At 47.2% G+C, this 22,305-nt stretch overlaps 1 protein-coding gene across 8 annotated transcripts in view; it reads right to left on the bottom strand.

Moving 5' to 3' along the window:
• LOC100358544 (aryl hydrocarbon receptor) overlaps positions 1–22,305 on the bottom strand; it is a 59,494-nt gene that overhangs the window by 21,756 nt on the left and 15,433 nt on the right. For 4 of the 8 annotated variants that reach the window (XM_089330390.1, XM_089330391.1, XM_070071710.2 and 1 more), the window contains 6 exons: positions 17,299–17,388; positions 15,729–15,855; positions 10,545–10,687; positions 9,772–9,971; positions 7,749–7,858; positions 7,417–7,558 (listed from right to left, as the gene is read on the bottom strand). In XM_089330390.1, the coding sequence (XP_089186516.1) occupies positions 7,417–7,558; positions 7,749–7,858; positions 9,772–9,971; positions 10,545–10,687; positions 15,729–15,855; positions 17,299–17,388 (812 nt within the window). The other 4 variants (XM_089330389.1, XM_089330388.1, XM_089330385.1 and 1 more) reach the window with 4 other exon arrangements.

Raw genomic sequence — 22,305 nt, 5'->3', positions numbered from 1 at the left:
GAAGTTTTGGGATGGAAAAAGCCATTGTAATCCATAAGCTGTACTTTGGAAATTTATATTTGTTAATTAAAAATTAAAAAAAAAGAGAGACCAGTGCCTGAGCACTAGCCCCAGTGGGTATAATATTCATCTGCTCTGCCCCAAGAACCACACAAAGGATCTTAAAGTCTTCAGTGTAAGTTCAGATTCCACAGCTATGTCCCTCACCAGGTAACCAAGAAGCCCTGAGCATGTGGAGTCTCCCACAGTGACTTCCCAAAGTCACAGCCACACCATGAGTCCTCTCACACAGCCTCAGTTTTTTCATAGTCCTGGCACAGAAGCCTCCCACAGTCACGAGCTCCCAGGTCCCTGTTAGTTCTCCCCACCAGAATTAGGAGTCCCCACTCAGCTGGTTGCTGGGCTTGGACACGAGCTGATGCAGCTGTTATGTATGTCCAAAATGGCGCCTGCTCTATGGGCTTGTTACAGGACACTGCTGTAAAGTGATCAGAGAGAAACATGTCCCTCTTTTTTTTTTTTTCTCCTCCTCTAGTTTGGCAGGTACATTATCCCCCATGGGGCTCCAAGCCAGGTTCCCTCTAGGCTCTTCCTGCAGCTTTAGCACCAATGGCTTGGGCTGCTTCAGTCTGGTCTCACCTCACTTTCCAACGCTGGTGCGTAGGCTCTCAGATGCTGGAGTCCTCAGTTGTGGGCATCCATGCCCTCCACATAGGTCCACCATGTCCCTCCTCTGCTGTTTTCTCCCTAACTCTTCCCTGAGACTTCCCTGTCCACTTCTTTTAAACTATCTTCTCTTGGGTAGACCAGTAAGCTCCCTCCCTACTCTGCCATCTTGGAACTCCTTGAATCATGTTTTTAAATTCATTCTGGTATTCTGGATCTTTTAATTGGAATGTTTTCTCCATTAACAGTTAATGGTATTACTGTTAATATATAGTAGAGTTAGATTTTCTATTTTACTATTTGTTTTCTGTTCATTTTTATTCGTTTTCTGTTCATTTTCTGTTTTTTTTTTTCCCTTTCTTGGTGATGTTCCATCAATCCTCTTCCTCTCTAGATAGATGATTTTTAAAAAAGAAATTAATTCTTAATTTATCTACTTTTTATCTGTATCTTGGTAATAAATTTTAAATCTTGTTCTAGGAACTAGTTTTCACTATTAACCTTTCACTGTCTACTTAAAATTAGTGCTGTGAGACTTTCCTTAAAACACATGCACCTGGGAGCCGGCGCTGCGGCTCACTAGGCTAATCCTCCACCTTGCGGCACCGGCACACTGGGTTCTAGTCCCAGTCGGGGCGCCAGATCCTGTCCCGGTTGCCCCTCTTCCAGGCCAGCTCTCTGCTGTGGCCAGGGAGTGCAGTGGAGGATGGTCCAAGTGCTTGAGCCCTGCACCCCATGGGAGACCAGGAGAAGCACCTGGCTCCTGGCTTCGGATCAGCATTGTGCGCCGGCCGTAGTGGCCATTGGAGGGTGAACCAACGGCAAAAAAGGAAGACCTTTCTCTCTGTCTCTCACTGTCCACTCTGTCTGTCAAAAAATTAAAAAACAAAAACAAAAAAACAAAACATATGCACCTGGTTACAGTGTCAGTACCTGTTATTTATGCTTGAATTGTCATCTATAGTCACTCACAAATACTATAAGTGCCACAATGCTATTTTATTTTTTATGCAGTCACATGTATTTTAAAGAAAGGAGAAAATAATTACTTATATTTACCCATGTTTACCATTTCCCAAACTCTGCATTCCTATCTCAAGGTTCAGTGTTTCACCAGTCTCATTTTCTTTCAGCCAGGCCAGTTTCTCTTAGCATTTATTACGGTGCAGCTTTACGAGCAACAAGTTCTTAGCTTTTTCCATGGATATGTTATTTGATGGGTACAATTCACTGGTTACAAATTCAGAGATTTTAAAAAAGCACTTTAAAGATACCATTCAAATGTCTTTTGATCACCCTTTTTTCTGAGAAGTCCAAAATACTTGGAATCAGTGTTCTCTATTTGTAATGTACATTTTTCTTTGGTTGCTTTCAAAGTTATCTTTTTTTTTTTTTTTTTTGGTGTTCAACAATCTTAGATGTGCTTTGGTAAAGTTTTCTTTGCGTTTATTCTGCTTGAGATTTACTCAGGGTTTCAAATCAGTAGTTATAATTTTCACTAAATTGGGGAAGTTTTTGGCCATTATTTCTTCAAGCTTTTTTTTTTTTTTTTCCTGTTTCTCTCTCTCCCTCTTGGACACTCTTTACTTCCATATTAGAGCTTTTAATTTTGTCGCACAGATCCCTTAAGTTGTTAATTTTTATAATACTTTTTTCTCTCTTTTCTTCAGATTACATAATTCTACAGATCTTTCTTCAAGTTCAAAACCTCTTCTGTTATCTCTAATCTACTGCTTAGTATACCCAATAAATTATTTTAAATATTGTTCCAAGTCTTTTTAGTTTGTTTTTCTGCTGAGATTTATCTTTTCACTCATAACAAGTATATTTTCCTTTAGGAGTATAATTGTAATAGTTTATATAAAATTCTTATCTAATATCTGGGTCATCTTAGGGTTGCCTCCAATGATTTCCTCTTCTTTTGAGACATTCTTTCCTGCTTCTTCATATGTCAATTATTTTTGGATTTTACATTGAACATTCTGATGATACACTGTAGATTTTTTTTTTAATTTGACAGGTAGAGTTATAGACAGAGAGAGAGAGAGAGAAAGGTCTTCAATTCCGTTGGTTCACTCTCCAAATGGCTGCTACGGCCAGCGCTGTGCCGATCCGAAGCCAGGAGCCAGGTGCTTCTTCCTGGTCTCCCATGCAGATGCAGGGGCCCAAGCACTTGGGCCATCCTCCACTGCCCTCCCGGGCCACAGCAGAGAGCTGGAATGGAAGAGGAGCAACGGGAACAAGAGCCCGCGCCCATATTGGATGCCGACACTGCAGGTGGAGGATTAACCAAGTGAGCCACAGTGCCTCCTACACTGTAGATTTTGTACTCTATTACATTACTCCAAAGATTCTGATTTTGTTTTATTTACCTGACCGCACTGAAAATGTGAGCTATGTTCCCCTTGCAGTGGCAACTAGTGAAATCTCTATTCGGTTTTGTCTTTTATTGTCTAACTGAAGTCCTATACATACATGGGTCAGGGGTCAACAGAAATTTGGACTGAGTTAATCCACAGAAATTTGAGGTCTCATTTTCTCTGTATTTCTCCTTTCTAGCTTTCACTTCTTCACTTCATTGCTAGTGCAGTCACTCCAATCTCTGCCTGCTGATTCCTGAGTTATTAAGACTATCAGTTTTGTATCTGAGTTTTTAGCTACCCAGCACCAAGTGTAGACTACTCTTAAACCAAAAGAAGTAAAAACCATGAACTTCTCCCAGTGATATTTCTTTCTATCAAGCTTCAACTCTCCAAGGCATCTTTTTGAAAAAATAATATTTTGTTCAGAAGTTTTAGTTATAGCTGTTACTTATGAAATGGTTAATGCAGAGTAACTACCATTGCCGGTAGCGGGACTGTTCCATGGAAATTTAACAAGAACACTATATCTGGATATGTTTTCATAATAAAAGGTAAAAGGTGGAGATTTAACTTTCTTCACCTTCCAAATGGCTAATCTGTTATCCTAGTCTCATTTATTGCCTTGTTCTGTCCTCATGGACTTGAAATACCTCTTTAATTTAGTGACTAATTTTCAATACAGTTACCTAGGTCTGTTTCTTGACAACTTCTTTGCCCTATCTAGTGTTGGGACAAATCAGTGCTAGTTTGTTTTGCGTTAATTCTGACCAGAGAACTTGGTACAACCTCTCTGGAGAACAGTATGACTATAGTATCAAAGAACTTTGAAATATTTTAATCCTTTCATCTAAAAATCTATTGTTGATACTTTATCTAGGGAAATCAGGACAGATAAAAGTATCTGTTCATCTCAATGTCTTCATAACCATGGGGAAACCCCCCTACCACGTTTCAATATGTAATCAAAGGCCACAGCATATAAATATAGGAGCAGTCATAAAGGTATTTATGGATACTTTTGATAATGTGAAAATGCTCTTATTATGTGGAAAAAGCAAGATATAAAAGCTTATATAATTACAAGTATAAAATTTAAATGCTTCAAAACATACTAGAAGGAAATATAACAGTATTTTGATAATTTTCTGAGTTTAGGAAAATAGCTAGTTTTTATTTTGCTGCTGTAGGGGGTGGTGCTGCGGCATAGCAGGTAAAGCCACCACCTGCAGAGCCAGCATACCATATGGGTGCTGGTTCAAGTCCCAGCTGCTTCATTTCCAATTCAGCTCTCTGTTATGGCCTGGGAAAGCAGTAGAAGATGGCCCAAGTCCTTGGGCCCATACACTCGTGTGGGATACCCAGAAAAAGCTCCTGGCTCTTGGCTTCAGATCGGCCCAGCTCCAGCCATTGAAGCCATCTGGGAAGTGAACCAGTGGTGGATGATCTCTCTCTCTCTTTCTCTCAAATAAATAAATAAATCTTTAACATAAATAAATAATTTGCTGTTGCAATCTTTTTATTTTGCAAATTTTCTATAATAGCCATTATTACTTCTACACTCAATTAAACAAACATTACCCAAAAAAAACCACTGATTTCTGGATCTCTTGCTTAATAAGTCCACATAATAGTAGAACTGATAAGAAGAAACTGAATATTAAAGCCCTCACATTTTTGAAAGGCAGTAAACTGAGGCATATTATAAGGTGCTTTTTTGAAGCCAGGTGGAATCATATGCAGAATCCAAGTTAGCTGACACAGTTCTGTAATTTTTCCATGATCTAGATATTACTCAGCAAGATTAAAGGCTGATTTTATGTGTGGCACATTTGGGCGTTCTAGTCACTGTTCAGAGCATGGCACTAAATGAGAACTGGGCCAGATACCTTTCTGGGCTTGTCATACCCTCAGTCTCCAATCCTGACTGTCCATTTAATACAGGCATGCCACAGATTCATATGAGAGCTGGGCAAGGTAAAAAGAACAAGGTAAAAAGCAGTTTTCCATTTATCTACCTGCTTCAGTTTTCAAAGTATGTTACAGACTGTTAAGGAAGAGGGCATGAAAGGTTAAACAGGAAATCCTGATTCTGGAAGTAAATGGTCAGTGCCCTGTGTTACCCAGGAAGAGACAGGAGAGCACTTTCATTTTTGCAAGGCAAAACAGAGGTACTGGGAAAAGCCTACAGAGTGACACTCTGATTCCTTTTCCCAAAAGGCCACATGGCACAAATTCACAGCAGGAGTATGTGAGCAAATGAAGAAGATGGGTTGAAGGAATGCCATTCCTTAGGAGAGACACACAGCCAGATTTCTGCAGAAAGCAATGGAAGACAGTAACTTCTTCTGAATATGGTTGATGGAAGAGTCTAGATTCAGTAACTGAATTCTGGACAGAGTAACAAATTCCCCACAATTGGTATCCAGGGCCTCAATGCTAACAGCTACTTAGGTCCAGGCCTGACAATTTTCTACAATGAGGATGAGAATCGGTGAGCCAGGAAGCTGAGAGGATTCCCACCTGGGGTTGCAGAAGCAAAGCTCACTGTGGGGAAGACATGGTGTGTGTGCGCATGCTTGGACTAAGCACAAAGCAGAGACCCGAGGCTTGCACACAGAAAACTAAGGCCACGTGCAGGCTCTCGTGCGACTCTGCTGGCCAAGTATGGAAAAGGCTGACTTAGCTGGTCTGCTTCCTCACCCCTCACAATGGTCCCTGCAGGAGTACTCTCCCTACTCCACAGTCAGAGAAAGTGGGGGCTTGGGGACTAACGGCTGGAGAGGAGGCCCCCACTCAGGCCTGCTGCACCTGCAGGGACTCCTGGACTGGTGGCTTCACCCAGGAGTGTGGGGTGTAAACAAGCGTGTAGGATTCAGTAAGATGAAGGCTCCGCCGCATGGACAGAGAAGCTGAAATGTACTCTCTTGAGCTGCTGGGATCGACTGAAACCGCTGAACACAATCCGAGCAGCACGCACGGTGCCGCAGGAAAGGCCGCGCTGCTCCCTCTCCGCGGCCTAGACACCTCCCCCTCCCAGCAAACCGCTTCTCAGGGAGCGGCTTCTGCAGGAACCACGGCTTCCCAGGCTCCTCCATCTCCACGCGTGAATAAACGATCCTCTGAGCAACTTCCGCCCGCAGGGGGCCCATACCTGGTGACACCTCCAGCACGCAGTCCCCTTGCGTCCCCCAGCGGAGACGCTGACCCTGCTTCCGATTACCCCTCACTTACCTGGACCCCTCAGTCAGGCAGGGTCCTCACCGCCCATCGCCCGCACCTCGGGGCCTCACCTGTGACAGCGCCCCCCTCAGGACACAGCCCCTCCCTCACGTCAGGGCCTCATCCGGGCCTTGTTCAGGACACGGCCCCTCCCTCACCTCAGGGCCTCACCTGTGACAGCGTCCTCCTCAGGACCGACCCCTCCCTCACCTCGGGGCCTCACCTGTGACAGCGCCCTCCTCAGGACCGGGCCCCTCCCTCACGTCAGGGCCTCATCCGGGCCTTGTTCAGGACACGGCCCCTCCCTCACCTCAGGGCCTCATCCGGGCCTTGTTCAGGACACGGCCCCTCCCTCCCTCACGTCAGGGCCTCACCTGTGACAGCGCCCTCCTCAGGACCGGGCCCCTCCCTCACGTCAGGGCCTCATCCGGGCCTTCTTCAGGACACGGCTCCTCCCTCACCTCAGGGCCTCACCTGTGACAGCGCCCTCCTCAGGACCGGGCCCCTCCCTCACGTCAGGGCCTCATCCGGGCCTTGTTCAGGACACGGCCCCTCCCTCACCTCAGGGCCTCACCTGTGACAGCGTCCTCCTCAGGACCGACCCCTCCCTCACCTCGGGGCCTCACCTGTGACAGCGCCCTCCTCAGGACCGGGCCCCTCCCTCACGTCAGGGCCTCATCCGGGCCTTCTTCAGGACACGGCTCCTCCCTCACCTCAGGGCCTCACCTGTGACAGCGCCCTCCTCAGGACCGGCCCCTCCCTCACCTCAGGGCCTCATCTGGGCCTTGTACAGGACACAGCCCCTCCCTCACGTCAGGGCCTCACCTGTGACAGCGCCCTCCTCAGGACCGACCCCTCCCTCCCTTACGTCAGGGCCTCATCCGGGCCTTGTTCAGGACACGGCCCCTCCCTCCCTCACGTCAGGGCCTCACCTGTGACAGCGCCCCCCTCAGGACCGACCCCTCCCTCACGTCAGGGCCTCACCCGGGCCTTGTTCAGGACACGGCCCCTCCCTCACGTCAGGGCCTCATCCGGGCCTTGTTCAGGACACGGCCCCTCCCTCACCTCAGGGCCTCACCTGTGACAGCGCCCTCCTCAGGACCGGCCCCTCCCTCACTTACGTCACGGCCTCATCCGGGCCTTGTTCACTACACGGCCCCTCACTTACGTCAGCGCCCGCTGCCGGGCCACGATGCAGTCTGGCTGGCCGCCGCGGAACACGAGGCGCGCGTTGGACTGCACCCACAGCCAGCCGGCGCGCTTGGTGAGCAGCCTGAACACCGTGAGGCCGCTCTCGCCGGTTCTCATCACTGTGGAGACAGGGGCGGGGGCGGGGCTCGCGGGGAAGCCTGGCCGCCCTCAGCGGGGGCGGGGTGGGGAGGCGGGCGGGGGAGGCTTCCCCCCGGGGGCGGGCGAGGTGAGAACCAGAGGGGCTGTGTGAAGCGAGCCCTCCTCCGCCTCCCGGGGGCTGCGGGGGCCCAGGGTGCCTCCTGAACTCACTCCGCACGTGGTTCTCCGCGCAGTACATCATGTCCGCAGCGTGGATGAACTGGTAGCCCGACCCCTTCCTGCAGAGCTCACTCTCCGTGTAGCCCAGGATCACCTTTCCTCTGCGTAGACAACACACCGCACCTTATCCTTTAACTCCACAGCAGAAAATCCGCAGAAAGGAGGCGCCCCGCCCCACCCCACAGTCAGGACCCTGCCCCAGGACCATCCCTGAAGCAGGACTTTTACCCCTGAGCCCACCGTCGGGTGCCGTTCTGGACTCAAGTGTGCCTCCTCTGGCCACTGCAGGTCTAGAAAGCGCCGCTCTCACACGAGCAAGGCTGGGACAAGATACTTAGGGGACACCACACTGAGCACCCCGCCACTGATGCCATACATGTAGTCAGTTTGAAACTCGGCCTTAAGCCTGTGTTTATTTGCCTGTACTGTGGAACCGGAGTTTTTCCCTGGGGTATAGACAGTCTGAAACGCGATACAAAATTGTGCTTGTGAGAGAGCACCTTTTGTCACAGGATTCCAGTTCTCCCAAACACAGGAAGGAACAGTCTCTTACAGGAAAAGGTGAACCTCGAAAGCCATTCAAGTAACAGTATATTAGGGGCTGGCGCTGTGGCACAGTGGGTTAACGCCCTGGCCTGAAGCACTGGCATCCCATATGGGTGCTGGTTCGAGACCTGGCTGCTCCTCTTCCAATCCAGCTCTCTGCTATTGCATGGAATAGCAGTAGAAGATGGCCCAAGTCCTTGGGCCCCTGCACCCGCGTGGGAGACCCAGAAGAAGCTCCTGGCTTTGGATCAGCGCAGCTCCAGGCGTTGTGGCCAACTGGGGAGTGAACCAACAGATGGAACACCTCTCTCTCTCTCTCTCTCTGTAACTCTTTCAAATAAATAAAATAAATCTTAAAAATAAAAACAGTATATTGGATCACTTGCTATTAAACTGGTATTTTCTAGACTATATTCTAAGAAACACTGATACTGGGGTCGCTGTTGTGGCATAGGCGGGTAAAGCTGCCGCCTGCAGTGCCGGCAATCAATATTGGCGCTGGTTAGAATCCTGGCTATTCTACTTCTGATCCAGCTCTCTGCTATGGCCTGGGAAAGCAGTGGAAGATGGCCCAAGTCCTTGGGCCCCTGAACCCCTGGCTTCAGGCTCCTGGCTTCGGATCTATGCAGCTCCAGCTGTTGCAGCCTTTTGGGGAGCGAACCAGGGGATAGAAGACTCACTCTTCCTCTCTCTCTGCTTCTGCCTCTCTGTAACTCTGCCTTTCAAATAAAAATAAATAAATCTTAAAAAACAAAACATTGATACTGTAACATGTTAATTTATGTTTCCTCCATGAAAGGTTTTACTGCTAGATAAGTTTGGAAATAAGTGGCATAGCAGGTAAAGCTGCTACCTGCAGTGAAGGCACTCCATATGGGCACTGGTTTGAGTCCTGGCTGCTCCACTTCTGATCCAGCTCACTGTTAATGGCCTGGGAAAGCAGTAGAAGATGGCCCAAGTCCTTGGGCCCCTGCACCCATGTGAGATACCTGGAAGAAGCTCCTGGCTCCTGGCTTCAGATTGGCTCAGCTCTAGCCATTGCAGCCATCTGGGGAGTGAACCAGTGGATGGAAGACCTCTGTGTGTGTGTGTGTGTCTCTCTGTCTCTCTGTAACTCTGCTTTTCAAATACATAAATAAAATAAATCTTTAAAAAAAAAGGGGGGGGGGGTTCAGACATTTCTTCATATTGGGACTTTGTGGGGCTTCACTAGGATGTTAATGGAAGTCTCCAAAAGGGAGACAAGCAATTCCTAGGATTTGTCATCTGCATCACACTCTATCCCAGACACTATATCTGACTTGGAAATTTTGGTATATTGCACCTATAAACAGTGTGCTTCCTGCTCATTTCACACAGCCCATCTGGACAGTATTGGCCAACTGTTCTTGTCAGGATTCGAGCCAAAACTGGTCTTGGAGCACTATTGTGTCCCTAGGAGTCAGGGTGTCTGGTCAAAGGGGTATACCTGGAATCACAGGCTATAGGTGTGAAATCCAATTTGTGTTTTGTTTGGAAAAGAAATGGTTTATTTTGGAGCTCCAGGATGGTGAGAGGCTGATGAGGTGTTGCAACAGCAAACAGGGTGAGCTGAGGAGACGAGAGGACGTCATTCTCTGACTTGTTCTGCCCAGGGAGGAATTTAAGATGGCCCTGAAAATTCAATTCCTGGAAAAAGAAGACCCCAAACATAATCAACAGAGAAAAGAGGATGTTAAGTAGCTAAAACATTAGATACAACTTCTCCCTTATGCAATTAAGTGGTGCCCAGTCTACGGTTGAATTCTCCCCCTCTCCCACTCTGCAGCACAAGTATGCACAGACCTCGAGCCACCTCACTCTTCTGTTCTGCCCTGGTCATTCTTCATGGCATCTTAGCCCTTTATTGAGCCCTAACCTACATAGCCCTTTCCATAGACCTGCACAGCACAGCATTAGTTGAGCTGCAGGTGACGGTGAAGAAGATAGATGTTAACATCCTCAGTTCACCTAGGACTCCTAGTTATGGCTGAACCAGAAGTAACAGGTGTAATAAATCTCAAGTAAACATATTCCAAGTCTTAAGTAGGCAGAAGAAGATTCAAAAGACAACTCTTGTCTTCAACAGGCCAATCCTCTGGAATGGCAGTGAGCTGAAGGCCTGAAGATCTTTCCAATGGTGGTGAGGAGGCCTAGCCCAATCCTAAGCAGAGTCATACCTAGTTCAGGAAATTCCTGCCCCTCTAAAGGCTGTGTGATTACCAGAAACCCGGAAGAATTGTCCAGAAGGCAGCGGAATCGGCAGACAAAGCTTCTCTCCAGACAGGAGGAGTTCTCCAGGGGAGGATGCTGCATGTTGTCAGTGGGGGTGCCGGCAAGTGGGAGAAACCTCTGTCCAGGCAAAGCTGGAAGGACAAAGACAGACTGAGGATATGTCACCAGAACCATTACCTTACAGGGCGGAAATGTCTACAGCTCTGGGAGCCACTGGTGGGTGGAGAAAATGCAGGGTTGTAAGCCCTGTCTCCAAGTGAACTTTGTCCTTCACTGGCAGGACGACCTTGATCAGTCACTTAGGCTCACTTAGGCTGGCTTTCTAATTCATGAAATGCTGCCAACAGGCCTGCCTGCCTGCCTTCATGGTGCCATGAGGATCAATATAAAAATGATGCACAGCAAGAGTTGTGTGCTGTCACTTAAAGCTTATTGTACAACAGCATGCCGAGTTATGTTGGCAACAGCCTCACACATCTTTTTTAACTTTTGACTGCGGCAAGAGGCCACAATAAGTAAATAATCTACACCTTGACTTATTATATATTTATTCCTTTGGGGGAGGGCCTCTTACCCCAGTAAAATTTAAGAACTATCAAATAGGAATTTTGTCTCCTTTGCTCAATACTCTATCCCTAGAACATAATGGGTACTCAGGGCTGGTGCTTTGGTGTAGTGAGTAAAGCCGCTGCCTGCAGTGCCAGCATCCCACGTGGGTGTCAGTTTGAGTCCCGGCTGCTCCACTTCTGATCCAGCTCTCTGCTATGGCCTGGAAAAGCAGTGGAAGATGGCCCAAGTCCTTGGGCCCCTACACCTGTGTGGTACACCTGGAAGAAGCTCCTGGCTTTTGGCTTCAGACTGGTGCAGCTCCGACTGTTGCAACCATATGGGGGAGTGAATCAGTGGATGGAAGACACCCCCCCACCCGCCTCTGCCACTCTGTAGCTCTGCCTTTCAAATAAATACATTTTTTTTTTTAAAAAAAGAACATACTGGGTGCTCAGCAGACACCAATTAAATGGAAGACTGAACTGAACTAAGTTGGATAGAAATGACGATTTTCTCATTCTCGCTTTCTACAGTGGGTGTATAATGTCACATTGGCAGGGAAAGAAAACCATACACAGAAAAGTGACCAGATGGTCTCCCAGGAGAAAGCACTTTTGTGGTGAATGCTGTTCTCCCATTTCTTGGGGTCCTGGTTCAATCTCCTCCTTTCCCACACCGGGAATTTGCAGGAAAGTCCTCTCAGACAGTAGTAGGAAGAAAGCTAAACTCTTGGGTTAAAAATAAAGTGTTATCCATGCTTCATTAGTATGTCTAAAGGTGCAAAAGCCAATTATGTTCTATTTTGCTCTATTCTCAACCTGACAAATCATAATGCTTATGCCAAATGGCTTCCCATGTGTCACATGAAAATCTGATTTGTCTAGACTTAAATTCTTTGGAGGACTAAAATGGGAGTCAGGTTTGGAATAATTTAGCAACCCTATAAGTTTTAAAGGGAAGAATGAAGAGAAGGGCTTAATCCAAGTATGAATTTACAAGTTCTGCTGCCGTTCCTTAATCTCATTTAATACAGCCTCCAGTACAGTGGCTGGCACACACCCTCCATAACTGTTAGAACATATCATCTACACCCATGTATAAAGCAAACATCAACTTGAGTTTGGTTTAGGTAGGGTGATATTTAGACATTTTCTGGCATATTTATAGCACTGTTGTTAAGATTTTACTTATATTTTGAAGAAAATTGTCATGTATTTATAAATATGTAAGCAGATAATGTCATGGGTTCTGCTTCTGTGGGAGTATAAATGTATACAAGAATTAAAAACCATGAAATTTTAAACGATATTTTAGAGTTTACATTGTTATGGACAACAGGGCATACTTAATTTCAACTTGCCAGTTTCATAAAGCACACAAAAGTGTATTGCTCAGGGCTGGTGCTGTGGTGCAGCAGGTTAAAGCTGATGCTTGCAGCATAGGCCTCCCATATGGGCGCTGGTTCTCTTCCCAGCTGCTCCGCTTCCGATCCAGCTCTGCTATGGCCTGGGATAGCAGTAGGAGATGGCCCAAGTCCTTGGGCCCCTGCACCCACGTGGGAGACCAGGAGGAAGCTCCTGATTCCTGGCTTCAGATCAGCGCAGCTCTGGCCATTGCGGCCATCTAGGGAGTGAACCAGCAGATGGAAGACCACTCTCTCTGTCTCTACTTCTCTCTGTAACTCTGTCTTTCAAATAAATAAAATCTTTAAAAAAAAAAGTCTATTGCTCACTGTGACATTCACACATATAGATATCGTGACTACGGCTTAAAATTTAGGATACTCTTTCTAAATGAGCATGGCATTTCCAATCAATATTTTATTTGAGGATTGAGACAAAATATAGAAAATTCCAAGAAAGTGAAAGTAAGGGTTATAATGGTGCATTTTAAATTCACTACAGGACACACTACACCAAAGATTGTTATTCATACCTTCCATATAACACAAGGCATAAATAAAAGTGATAGAAATACACTAAAAATTATTTTGGATGGTATTATTCCATCTTCCATCATGCTATAAATAAAGTGAGGTAATTTTTTTATCTTCTTTATTTATTTGAAAGGCAGAGTTACAGAGAGGCAGAGGCAGAGACAGGGAGCAAGATCTTCCATCCACATGTTCACTCCCCAGTTGGCCACAACGGCTGGAGTTGGGCCAGTCCGAAGCTAGGAGCCAGGGGCTTCTTTCAGGTCTCCCACGTGGGTGCAGGGGCCCAAGAACATGAGCCATCTTCCACTGCTTCCCCAAGCCATAGCAGAGAGCTGGATCAGAAGTGGAGCAGCCAGGACTCAAACTGGCAAATATGGGACGCTGGATTGCACGTGGAGGCTTTACCCACTATGCCACAGCGCCAGCCCCAATTTCTTTATTTTAAAGATTCATTTTTAATTATTTGTTTGAAAAGCATAGTGACAGGAAGAGGTAGAGACAAAGACAGAGGAAGATCTTCTTTCTGCTGGTTCACTCCCCAGATGACCACAACAGGTGGGGTTGGGCCAAATCTAACCCAGGAGCCTGGAACTCCATCAGGATTTCTCATGTAGGTGACAGGGGTACTTGCCTATCTTCTGCTGCTTCCTCTAGGCACATTAGCCGAAAGCTGGATAGGAGCAGAGCAGCTGGGACTCAAACTGGTGCTCTGATATGGAATACCAGCACCACATGTGGTAGCTTAACTCACTGTGCCACAACACCAGCCCAAAGTGAGATAATTTTGAATGTTATTGGCATTTTGAACAAATGGCAAGAAATATTAGTGCATATCTATTCAACATAATAAGCAAAAAATCTACATAGCATTACCATTGACCATTTTTTAAGGTATTCTCAAATATTTTAGATTTGTGTATAAAATACAATTAAACTAGGGAGTCACTAGCTTCTTTAAGAAATGAATAAATGGGCCAGCACCGCGGCTCAATAGGCTAATCCTCCACCTGGCGGCGCCGGCACACCGGGTTCTAGTCCCGGTGCCGGATTCTGTCCCGGTCGCCCCTCTTCCAGGCCAGCTCTCTGCTGTGGCCCAGGAAGGCAGTGGAGGATGGCCCAAGTGCTTGGGCCCTGCACCCATGTGAGACCAGGAAAAGCACCTGGCTTCTGCCTTCGGATCAGCGCGCTGCGCCGGCCGCAGCGCGCCAGCTGTGGCGGCCATTGGAGGGTGAACCAATAGCAAAAGGAAGACCTTTCTCTCTGTCTCTCTCTCTCACTATCCATCCACTCTGCCTGTCCAAAAAAAAAATTATATATAAAAAAAGAAATGAATAAATGTAAGGAACCATCGGGTTAGGGGCAAACAGTGCAGGACCAGGTGACAGTTGAGGATCTGCTTTGCTGACATTGTGCCTTGGCCTGGGACTACCTGGGAGCTTTAGAAAGATCCCCACCCACTCTGAGGCTTGTTTCTCAGCAGAGCCCCACACAGGGCCACAGCTCAGGCTGGACTGTGACCTCTGCTCCTTCTCTGGTGCCTGGTCAGTCATCAGGGACAGGGTGAGAACAGAGGAGCAAAGTTCAGTGCTGAGAAAGCTCCTCACTTCAAGGGGCTGATAATCTGACGGGAAAGGACAGGGAAGCAGAGAGACATCTCCCGAGAAGTGATGTTACCCAGCTGGGATGGCAGCTGACAGGTCGAGTCATGGGTGGCCATCTGGAAAGAAAGCAGGTTTGGAGAAAGATGGCTAAAATCATCATGCAGCCAAAGTTGGTCAGAACTAAAAGTCTTGAGAAGTTACACAACCAATTCTTACAGCTGGTCTTGTAAGTTTATTTTTATTTAATATTTTAGGCTTCCTACTAAAAAAATATATTAGTGTGTCAATATTGGCACACAGCTGCATTTTTCTAGCTCAAACCTCTATTTGGGGAGTATTTCACTCTTTTCTGATCATTACAACAAAACAGAGAAGAGCCTTTCCCCACATCTGTGTGGGTGCATTCAACGCACTCTAAATCCTTGGAGAGGGGCCTGTGTCTGGGCTAACACAGTGGCATTTACCTGAAAATGACAGACTGCCTTTTGTCTCTGGTTACTCAGCATCGCCCAGCCCACGATGAGAACCCCTCTCGTGCACTCACCAGCTAGGCAGATGTGGTTGGGAATGCCTCCACGTGAGCAGCAAGGTCTCTCCCCCGGTGAGAGTCCTTCCACTCACCAGCTGGATCCACCAGGGAAATCTCAGTCTTGTCATCTGCACATTCATCCATCCATTCATTCATTCAAGACACTAATATTTACTGAGTGCTCATTTTCTCTCAGGTACTGTCCTGGCCACTGGCGATTATCAGTGAACAAGACACTCAAAGATCCCTGCATCCTACTGGTAGTAAAAACAACAGAAATTCGTGCCGCATGAGGATTGAGGATGGTCAGATGAGGTCAGAGAAACGAGAGGGTTCTAAGACAGGAGCCCTGATCCTGATGCACAGTCCTCCTGCCTTCCCCTCACAGGCTTGGAAGCCAAGAGTGCTCCCTTAGTGCTTACTGGAGCAGACATTTGAATGGAGAAAGCCTCACTGCCAGGCCTAATTTCCTCATCATGGACTGAGAAGGTCAAAACACACACACACAGGATTGATTCCATGTTCCACCCTTTCCCCTCCAAGCACTGGCGACTTACAGCTGGTGTCCTGCTCCGCTGCTCTGCTGACAGGTGCTGGGTCTGGATGCCAGCGGAACTGGCTCTGGAACACGGCTCTGTCTTCCTTGTGGATCAGCTCATACACACTCTGATAGATGATGTCTGACTGCAAAGACCAAGGGACTGTGTCTTACTCCAGGCTGCTTCCTACCCTCCAGAGGCTAGTGTGGCCCATTCATCTTATATGTCGTGGCCAGTCCAGCTCCTCTGACCTCTCTTCTGGTGACCAGGCCTCCTGGCCTCCTGTGCCCAGTCCCTCTCCAGCCTAGGTGCTGTCTGCTTCACTGTGCTCCTGATTCCCCTCTGGGCTTATTTGACTCTTTTGTAATACAATGGGTGGCCCTCTCGAGTACAGGGGAGGGAGGAGCAACTTCCCAGGAGATAAATCACAAATCTTCAGTCTGAGATGGGAGACACCCTTAGGAAGCCATTGGAGTAGCCTAAGAGTTGGCTTGAAGCTCTGAGGAAGAAGGATGTGGGAAGAAAGATGTTCCTGGAAGCCAGGCATCAGCTGTTCTGACAATAAGATTTAATTCAATTAGAGCAAAATGCTCATTTCCAAGGAGATCCAAGTTCAATCTGTTATCTGTTGAAAGAGGTATTTTTCCCTGTAATCTTTTTTGTTTGTTTGTTTGTTTTAATTTTTTTTTTTTTTTTGACAGGCAGAGTGGACAGTGAGAGAGAGACAGAGAATTTGCTGTTGGTTCACCCTCCAATGGCCACCGCTGCCAGCGCGCTGCGGCCGGCATACGGCGCTGACCCGAAGACAGGAGCCAGGTACTTCTCCTGGTCTCCCATGGGGTGCAGGACCCAAGGACCTGGGTCATCCTCCACTGCACTCCCTGGCCACAGCAGAGAGCTGGCCTGGAAGAGGGGCAACCGGGACAGAATCCGGCGCCCGGACCGGGACTAGAACCCGGTGTGCTGGCGCTGCCAGGTGGAGGATTAGCCTAGTGAGCCGTGGCGCCGGTCCCCCTGTAATCTTGAAGGAACTAGGCTACCTCAGTAGTGACTTGAGCACAACCAAGAACTAATGCATTCTGTCCTCATTTGGATTTTGTGGATACTTTATGCATAAAGCATTTGTTAAACTCCTTTCAAGCCACTTTGCCTTGAGAAGTCTGGGTAGGGGGTTGTACATTAGAAGGGTTGAACGAAACATGAGTTTCCTGCCCTTGCCTGCCGTTAGTGAGCAGTTTCATCCTGCTCTACCTGCATCTTCTTGGAGGAATTCTGTGCAGTTGAGTTCTCCATCCCCAGTAAATCATATTCTTCTTCATGCTTCCTGTACTTAATTGCCCCTGCAGTCCCTGCCACAAGGACATGGGCGTTAGGAGCCTGCTGCACTGAAGAGAGGCAGCTGCCCCTGCTGCCTCTGCGTGGGGCCTGGGCAGCCTTGTTGTCTGCCTCTCAGAGCCGGGGGAAGCTTTGCATCAGTCACACAGAGTGTGTGCACAGGCACTGAGGTGAGACCCAGCTCTTCTGTGACAGCCCCAGAGAAGACCCCACACGGCTCACAGCAGGCCCTGAAGCAACAAAGATGACTCACTTGGTGAAACCCCAGGTAATCCTGGACTGTGGGGGAGACGTAGAAGACACAGCCGTCTTCAGTCACTGCCATGAGGAAGCCATTGAGGGCCTGGGGAGAGGCAGAGAAGGGCGTCAGTGAGACCTGCCACGAACTTGCCTGTGGCTCCAGGTCTGTGGAGCTCCTGAGGGCCGGGGTCCAGGCTGAGGCATCCACAGCGCCTGCTCTTAGTGTGAGCGCCCCCACACAGATCCCCAGCTGGTCTGGTTTCCCAGAGCTCACACCAGCTCTGTAGACAGAGAGCCTCTGCCCCAGGCAGCTGGGCAAGTCAACTCCAGCTTGCTGCAACTTGGGTCAGTCCTGAGCCCTGTAACCTGAACAGCAATGACAGACGGTCGTCTGCACCCTCAGCTCCCCTCTTCCCGGAGAGAAGACCAGACGGCTGGAGATGCTACAATCCAGAGGAAAAGGATTCGCGTTGTCCCTGCTCTTCTCAGGGCACCCTGCACCAGGACCGCCCCGTCAGCCCCGCATCTGTGAGAAGTTTAATTTTAAAGTTTCCATTGGAAATGCTTTTTATAGTCCTTTCAGGAAAAAGGTCCCTGTGCTTTACAGCTACTGAGCCCTATTCCCCTGCCCCCATTTCCAAGTAAAAATTTCCTATCTATGCTTGCTTATTGACTCAATGAGTGTCTGAGCCTGAGGTCCACAGATATAAACACAGCCCTGGCCTCCAAGAAGTAGGGGCAGGCTCGTGTGGGGCGCAGTGCAAGGCTGAGGTAGGGACAGGCTTGTGTGCGGCACAGTGCAGGGCTGAGGTTGGGGCAGGATCCTGTAGGGCTCAGTGCAGGGCTGAGGTAGGGGCAGGCTTGTGTGGGGCACAGTGCAGGGCTGAGGTTGGGGCAGGATCCTGTAGGGCTCAGTGCAGGGCTGAGGTAGGGGCAGAATCATGTGGGGCACAGGGCAGGGCTGAGGTAGGGGCAGGCTCGTGTAGGGCACAGTGCAGGGCTGAGGTAGGGGCAGGCTCGTGTAGGGCACAGGGCAGGGCTGAGGCAGGGGCAGGCTCCTGTAATGCACAATGGAGGGCTGAGGTAGGGGCAGGCTCATGTGGGACACAGTGCAGAGCTGAGGTAGGGGCAGGCTCATGTGGGACACAGTGCAGAGCTGAGGTAGGGGCAGGCTCGTGTGGGGCGCAGTGCAGGGCTGAGGTAGGGGCAGGCTCGTGTGGGGCATAGTGGGGACTCATGGATTGGCAGAATTGTGTTTCTACCTAGAAATGAGGTTTAAAATGTTAAGATACAGAAAACCAAAGGAGGCTATGGTTCTTGTGTTCCTCAGTTGTGACCCGTGATGGTCACTCTTCCGGTTTGTATAAAAGTCTGAGTATCCTCTAAAGACCTACGTGTTGGGCTCTTGGTCCCCATGGTCTGATGTTAATGGTTTATGGATTAAGGGTGGAGGCTCGATCCCATTATGGTTTCTGAGAACTGGGCCTTAGGTCATTGGGAGCTGCCCTCGGAAGGTGGCTTCCAGGAGAGGGTTGGTTGTTAAAGCCATGTTTGGCCTAGCTGTTCTCTCTGCTTCCTGACTTTCCCTGTGATCCACACCTTGATTTTGTTCTGCTCTCATCAGACACCAGACTAATGGTCTGCCTGATCTTGGACTGTGAACCTCCAACACTGTAAGCAAAAATAAGCCTTCTTCCTTCTTAAGTATTTCCTCAGATATTTTGGTTGTAGCAATGAAAGTCTGACTAATAGAGTCACTCTCCTGATAATAATGATGGTCACAGCAGCAGCAGCAGCAGCAGGATCAGTGATGGTAACCTCTGTTATAGTCTTATCATATAATTACATCAGTCATTGTAATGAGTCTTCTTTATACATCCTCAAATCCTATGTTCTCTTGATTCTTTGAACTCAGTTGGAAAAATTACAAACATAACTGAATCCAACCATGCCTGCCTGCTCCCAGATGAAGACTGTTCCAGTTTTGTTTTCACCACCATGAACCTCAAACGGCTCTGATGCAACCTTGAATTCTTTATGTTTCCCTAGTGTACCCACTCTCCCATTCTGTTGGATGACTAATTCACACCTTCTTCACTCTCCTCAAGCCACCAACACTTCCTCCCCTCCCCTTACACTCAATCTTGCTCACCATTTCACTGAGAATAAAATTCAGTCAGAACAGAACTTCAAAGAACTCCCACCACCCCTTATTATCCCTTTTCATCTGGGTCAGTGGCCCTGCCTTACCTCTGGTTAACAGGAGGACTCTCCAGGCTCAACCCTTGTGCCCACTGGCACAGCAGATCCCATCCCACTGGCTTAGGCCATTAGAAAGAACAAGGAAATGTGTCTCAATTCTACTCTATTATTCTTAGCACATGGAGAAGGAAAATTTTAAAAATTAATCCATTTTTACCTAGGAGGTACAAGAATAATGTAGATTATAAAGCTGGTATTTAAAAATAACTTCAGGGGACTAGCGCCGTGGCTCACTTGGTTAATCCTCCACCTGTGTCGCCAGCATCCCATATGGGTGCCGGGTTCTAGTCCCGCTTGCTCCTCTTCCAGTCCAGCTATCTGCTGTGGCCTGGGAAGGCAGTGGAGGATGGCCTGAGTGCTTGGACCCCTGCACCCACATGTGAGACCAGGAGGAAGCACCTGGCTCCTGGCTTCAGATCGGCATAGTTCTGGCTGTAGTGGCCATTTAGGGGGTGAACCAATGGAAGGAGGACCTTTTTCTCTGTCTCTCTCTCTCTTTCACTTTCTAACTCTGTCAAATAAATTAAAAAAAAAATAAAAATAACTTCAGACATTTTCCAAGTAAATCAAAAGAAATTTTTGGTAAAACAAATACCTCAGTCATGCCTTATAGGATACAGACATAAAAGCCAGCAAAGTGGGGCTGGTGTTGTGGCACAGTGCAGTAAGCCACCAGCATCCCCTATAAGTGCTGACTTGAGTCCTGGTGCTCCACTTTCCTGCTAATGCACCTGAAAAAGCAGTAGAAGACAGCCCAAGTCCTTTACTCACATAGAAGACCCAGATGAATTTCCTGGCTCCTGACTTTGGCCTGTCCCAGCGCTGGCTGCTGCGGACATTTGGGGAGTGAACCAGCAGATGGAAGACTTTCTCTCTCTCTCTCTCTCTCTGACTTTCATATCAATAAATAATTTTAAAAGCCATCAAAATCCTCCTTGATTTAAAGACTTATAGAAAGAAAACAAAAAACTTCTGGACATTCTATTTCTTCTTGGGAGTTGTTCTAAATGGTACCAATCTGTATATAATAATGGTTTTTAAACTGAGGTGCAATTTATATGCATAGAAAAACACAAATCCTAAGTATAGAGGATGATGAATTCCTGGCAAATACAAACATCTTCCACGGTCCCCAAAAGTTCCACCAGACCCTTCTCAATAATCTCTTCCTCTCTCCATGCCTGATGAGGCTATCGCTATAGGTTAGTTTTGCCTGTCCTAAAAGTCCATATGAGGGAACCCAGAACAGACTTGTGTGTCCGGCCTCTAACTCAGGGTATGGTCTTTAAGGCATGTGTATCTTGTTGCATCTATCACTGATTCATGCCTTTTTATTGTTGAGTCTACTACACACACACCATAAATTATTTATCCATTATCCTGGTTTTCAGAGAGAAACAAATGGAAATTCTAGAACTGAAAAATAAAATCTGAGTGTGACAGTTCATTATCCTTCATATTTATGCTACTTCAAGTTAACTGTGCTTTATGGATCAATGAACTTATGTTTTCTATCAAAGTTGGAAAAATTTCCACAATTATTTATTCAGATAGTTTTTTCTGCTCAATCTCTCTCTCCATTCCTTTTGTGATTCCAACTGCATGTGTATTGGATTTCTTGGCAATATACCACAGATCACTGAGACTATTTTATCATTTTTCTCTTTGTGATTCATTTTGGATGGTTGCTACTGACTTGTCTTCAAGTTCAATAATTTCTTTTCTACTGAATCTAATTTGCCATGAAGCCCATCATGTCATTTTTCTTTTTATTACCACACTTTTTAATTCTAGAACTTCTATTTGGTTCTCGATCCTTTTTAATGGTTTCTATTTCTCTGTAGAAATTTCTGTTACTTACTATGGCTATCTGTTCCTTTAAATCACTAGTTCAAAGTAGTAATCTGACAATTTTAGTTTTGGTGTAATTTCCGGATCTTTTCCATGTATCTTACTTTTTACTGTTCATTATGTAATGTTTCCTTGGAAAGTCTGACCCTGTGCTGGACACTTCGATGTAACTTTTGAAAAGTATGAATCATGTCTTCTTCATTTTTTTTTTTACTTTTTTTTTTTTTTTTTTTGACAGGCAGAGTTAGACAGTGAGAGAGACAGAGGTCTTCCTTCCATTGGTTCACCCCCCAAATGGCTGCTATGGCTGGCGCACTGTGCAGTCCAAAGCCAGGTGCTTCCTTCTGGTCTCCCATGCGGGTGCAGGGCCCAAGCACTTGGGCCATCCTCCACTGCCTTCCCTGGCCACAGCAGAGAGCTGGACTGGAAGAGGAGCAAGCGGGACTAGAACCCGGTGCCCCAACTGGGGCTAGAACCCGGGGTACCAGCACCACAGGCGGAGGATTAACCAAGTGAGCTGCGGTGCTGGCCATGTCTTCTTCATTTAAAGAATATTGGCTTTTATTCTCTTCGACTGCTAATTTTAGCAATTTAAATATTCTATTTCTCTCCCCACTTGGTAAGTCCAGATAAAGGTTTGTCAAATTTGTTGATGTTTTCAAAAACCAACTTTGATTTCACTCTATTGCTTTCCCCTGACAATCCACATAGAAGATATGGCCTTGTCCCTGCAGCTCACAGTCCAGCCAAGACAGACAACAAATTAAATCACCCAGCAAAAGACTGAGGCCTGGGTTCTGTGGAGGTGGAAGTACAGTCAGAAGGCATAGCTTCTTTGAGGTAAAGGTAGGAAGACCCTGAGAAGTCAATTTTTTTAAATCAAGTAAAACCAGTTGGTTTTTTTGTT

The sequence above is a fragment of the Oryctolagus cuniculus genome, chromosome 4, assembly GCF_051225735.1.
Source record: "Oryctolagus cuniculus isolate XC-2025 breed Fujian yellow rabbit chromosome 4, ASM5122573v1, whole genome shotgun sequence".
Lineage (NCBI taxonomy): Eukaryota > Metazoa > Chordata > Mammalia > Lagomorpha > Leporidae > Oryctolagus > Oryctolagus cuniculus.
Note: the sequence above shows the minus strand (reverse complement) of the source record. Positions and strands in the feature narration are given on the sequence as shown.